We start from the raw sequence: 4521 nt of genomic DNA, 5'->3' as shown, positions 1-4521 counted from the left end.
CAAAAGCAAAACAAATAAAAAACACTGAATATAAACATAACCTACTGAGTCCAGGGCACACTGGCTGCCAGGTGAATGTTTCTTTTCTTTTTTTTCTTCTTTTTTTGTGTTCAGCGTCCTTTTTTTATTTCTCTCAGTTGCCCAGGTGTAAAGGGTGTTTTCTTTCATTCTTTCTTTCATTCTTTCGTTCTTTCTTCCTCGCTCGCCGGGTTCTCTCTCCTCTGAGGGATGATGGTATTTGATAAGCTGCTGTCTCGGGCCAGTTTGTCTTGGGCACAATAAAAAGCCTCTGAAAAGGGCAGCCTGCCCTCCTGTCCTTTACATGGGAGGAACTATCAGTCCAGTCATGGCTGTAGAGAGAGAGAGAGAGAGAGAGAGAGAGAGAGAGAGAGAGAGAGAGAGAGAGAGAGAGAGAGAGAGAGAGAGAGAAACATAAAAAAATGTTATCTTTTAGTGTTGACCGTCTGTATTGCCACCTGCCTGGTATTTCACCATGCGTGATATCTTGTGTACCGTGGGAGGAGAATATGAACTGAGATGTAAAAAAACCCACACACAAACAATAAAAATAATGCAAGGGAGCACTGGGTCTTTGCACATTTAATGGAAGGGATCAGTCAGAAATGAGTGTATCGAATGAACAACAACAACAAAAAAGAACACGTAATGAACTTAATGGCAATACAAGTGCATGTTATAAAATTCAATTTGCTGAACAAAACTGGCCAATTTACCTAGACCACTTAACATTTAATATAACAGATCACCCCCACAACCTCCAGTCCATTAACAGAACGCTATACCCCTGGTGATTGCATGTTAATGAAAGGGCATATCCTATTAGAGAATTTTTAATGCCAGTTTCATCTTCATACAAGATAAAATAGATAATTATAGGAGAACAAGCTGCAATTACTGGCCATTTCAAGAAAGTCGTGCTAAAAAAAAAAAAAAAACGACGCATGATAACATAGCATACACTCGGAAGTAAGTTATGGATCAACTTTGACCTCAGTAGTAGCGCATTAGTGGAGAAAACACAGTTTTGGATCTGCGTATCGCTCTGTCTCATGCACACACTCAGTCGCACTGTAACAGTGGTGACGCAATGTCCATATATCAACTTTTCCACCACTGTCACATCAGACATACACACTGCACACATCATGCTCCCTTTCCTTTCCAAAAGGGGTGAAAGTGGCCCGAAAAAAGCAGGACAGAGAGTGGGGGTTGCGAAGTGGGGAGGGTAAGAAGGGGAAGGAAAGGAGGGGGGAGGAGGGGTGGGAGTGGGGGTGGGGGGGTGGAGGTGCTCACCCTGTAGGCTGCTCCCGTTGGTGCTGGTGCAGGTGGGGGGCGGGGAGGTCTGTGGCCGCACGACGGGGGCGAAGGCACTCTTCTGTTTGACTGCAGAGATCACACATGGACAGGAGAGAATGAGAGAGCGCCAGCTATGGATGGAGGAGGGAGGAGGGAGGAGGAGGAGGAGGAGGAGGAGGGAGGGAGGGAGGGAGAGGGGGAAGGAGAGGAAGGAGGGATGAGGGACGATGAGGAGGAGAGAAGAAGGAAGCATGGAGGGTGAGGAGGAAGGATGAAGAGGAAGATGAGGAGAGAAGAAGGAGGCATGGAGGTTGAGGAGGAAGGATGAAGAGGAAGATGAGGAAGAGGAGAAGTGGAAGTGCCTAGTGTGGAAGAGGGCTTTGGCGGGTGACAGCATCAGGCAAGACAAGCTGGCACACAAACACAGACAGACAGGCAGGCAAGGCAGGGAGACAGACAGCCAAGCAAGGCAGGCAGACAGACAGACAAGCAAGGCAGGCACGCAGACAGACAAGCCATCAGACTACGTAGTGTAGATGGGAAGAATGGAGATGGACCATGGGCCATGGAGTCATGCAGCAGGCTGTTACTGCTCAACACTGGAGGAGGTGAGATGCAGAGTTAAAGGGATCGATCATGGAGCAGGGTAGAGGCAGCGGGGAGCAAGGGAGGAGGAGGAGGAGGAGGAGGAGGAGGAGGAGGAGGAGGAGGAAGAGGAGGGGGAGGGCGGGAAAAGCAAGGAGCTACAGGGACTGGGAAAAGTTGATCCATAACTTTTGTTTGTAAACGAAAAAGACCTTGACAGATACCACCACTGATTACAAACAGGGTATGTCAATCTGACAAGAAACATCCCACCCCCCTCCGCTCTCCTCCCCCCCTTGAGTCTTGCCCTAGAAGTGAGAATGCCCTTTGACCTTAACGTTTCTATCCCACAATGCAGCAGGGTAACCACTTCCTGTTGAAATTGCTCGGGGTACGATTATTGATACATATCGATATGGTAACGCTGTAACTCACAGGGAAAAAAAGCCATTCTTATACTTGCACTTGCACATCGGAGATGAAAATGTCATGCAGTACCGTTAAAGAGTTAAAACTTGGTTGTTAGTAGACGAAGTTCTGCAGTCAGTGCATGTCTTGTGGAAAAATGTGCTTCAAAACCAACTGGAGATTCGGTTACCTTGAATTTATTCATTTTTGAAGATAAGGCCAATTTTCAAAAGCCCAGTTATGTGTGCATGGAAGAGTAGACAATGGATACTTATGAACTATGTAGTTTCATAAGTGCAATGACAATGAAACAAACAACAAGTAAGGGGGGAAATTAAAATGCACAAAGTAGAGAGCCAATAAAACGGAATAATTCGCGATTTTTGTCAGGGGATCTGATTAAGGTCCGATGAAATAAGTTATTGAAGAACTAACAGAAGAACTTCAGGTGCAATTTTACGATGAGGAGGAATTACTCACTAGGCAATTCCACTTTCTTGGGAAATTGCTTTGATTGGACTACACTTGAAATGCTCTTGAAATGATTTCTTTGACTATGCCTGAGAATGAAAAACACCTGTGTCTCTCTGTCTGTCTGTTGCTCCAACATACCTTTTAAAAAATATAAAAAAATAAAAAATCTGGGGCTTTGACCGCATTGAAAAATGGTGTAACATTCCAGATTTTTCTTTTCGTGTTGAAAATATAAAGTAAGGATGAAAAAAAACCTGAATATCTTCCCTACCACACAAAACGACCTAGTGATATTGAACACTAGACATAGGTCAGAGATTGACATCTATGCACCCCACCCATGAGGCGAGGTTAGGTGTGTGTCAAGCATGTAGGCCCCAGGAATAAGAGAGGGGCTAGTGGGGAGAGACAGGCAGGGTTTTTGGCCTCGTTCCCGGTGGAAAGAAAGGGGGGTGGGTGGGTGGTTACGTTGCGGAGTAGCATGAGGTGGATGTTAATGTGTTAGTGGTGGGAAAGCGATGGGGACAGGCGAGGTGGAGGTAGAAGGTTAGAGTACGGTAGATGGGAGGAGGGTCTCTTTTCACGGTACACATTACAAAGACGGCACAAGGGAGGGTGGGGTTCCAGAATGGCACAGCATTCAAACATACACACGAAGATGAATACACCTGACAACGGACATTTAACTGGGTTCAAGCATAATCGTATTTTTCGAAATATTCCCTTAAATACTCAAAGCACTAAGGTCCTTGTTTAGGTTAGGTAAATATTTAGGTATTCTCAATCTTGAATACAGTATGTGCCAGCCATACAGTAGTAGTACCCCAAAAATGTGTGAAGTCACCCACTTTTTTATTCAAAGTGCTGTGAGGAGGGTGAGAGAGAGAGAGAGACAGACAGACAGACAGACATAGAGAGAGTGAGAGATAGTGAGAAAGAAAGAAAGAAAGAAAGAAAGAAAGAAAAAAAGAAAGAAAGAAAGAAAGAAAGAAAGAAAGAAAGAAAGAAAGAAAGAAAGAAAGAAAGAAAGAAAGAAAGAAAGAAAGAAAGAAAGACAATCAAGAAATAAAAAAAGAAAAAAAGAAAAAAGAAAAAGAAAACTGAGAAAGAAAAAAGGAAAAGAGGTTGAGAACCATCTCTTTAAACAGACAGACGGTGAGAGTGGATTGTGGCATCACTTACGTGCATAGGGGGAGTTCCCGGTGGATCCGTTGAGGAAGCTGGGTGATCCGGGCACCCCCAGGTTGGTCATGCCGGCCCCGTAGCCATTCATGCTGGAGGTGATGGTGTTGTAGTTGGACTGCTGCGGGGTAGAGCTGGGAACGTAGCCACGCGGCGACACGCTGTTGGAGTTACGCGAGTAACCTGGGAGATCGGGAGCAAGAGAGAGAGAGAGAGAGAGAGAGAGAGAGAGAGAGAGAGAGAGGCACACAGGTTAGTTGTGATAAGTGTATAATCTGTTACTATTGTATAAAAATAAAACATTTTCACTCACACACACAATACAACACACACACACACACACACACACACATTATTGCAAGCTCACACGTTTAAACACACATACTGTAGGCACAGGAATAGACACACACACACACACATGCACGCACGCACACACACACGCATGCACACACACAAACACACATACACACACATACACACAGGGGAGTGAGGGTGGAGTTAAGTCGAGGATAAAGGAAAAGAAAATGGAGGTACTGTTGAGTATAAAAAGTATAA

At 44.9% G+C, this 4521-nt stretch overlaps 1 protein-coding gene across 4 annotated transcripts in view; it reads right to left on the bottom strand.

Annotated features, from left to right (window-relative positions):
* Positions 1-203: 203 nt before the first annotated feature.
* Positions 204-4521, bottom strand: part of LOC134440404 (transcription factor COE3-like) — a 183763-nt gene continuing 179445 nt past the window's right edge. For 3 of the 4 annotated variants that reach the window (XM_063190471.1, XM_063190473.1, XM_063190472.1), the window contains exons 14-16: positions 3967-4149; positions 1315-1404; positions 204-350 (exon numbers count right to left, since the gene is read on the bottom strand). In XM_063190471.1, coding sequence (XP_063046541.1) covers positions 319-350; positions 1315-1404; positions 3967-4149 — 305 coding nt within the window. In that variant the 3' untranslated portion in view covers positions 204-318. The remainder of the gene's footprint in view (positions 351-1314; positions 1405-3966; positions 4150-4521) is intronic. The other variant, XM_063190474.1, reaches the window with a different exon arrangement.

The sequence above is a fragment of the Engraulis encrasicolus genome, chromosome 23 (genome assembly GCF_034702125.1).
Source record: "Engraulis encrasicolus isolate BLACKSEA-1 chromosome 23, IST_EnEncr_1.0, whole genome shotgun sequence".
Taxonomy (NCBI): domain Eukaryota; kingdom Metazoa; phylum Chordata; class Actinopteri; order Clupeiformes; family Engraulidae; genus Engraulis; species Engraulis encrasicolus.
This window is presented reverse-complemented; position numbering and strand designations above follow the sequence as displayed.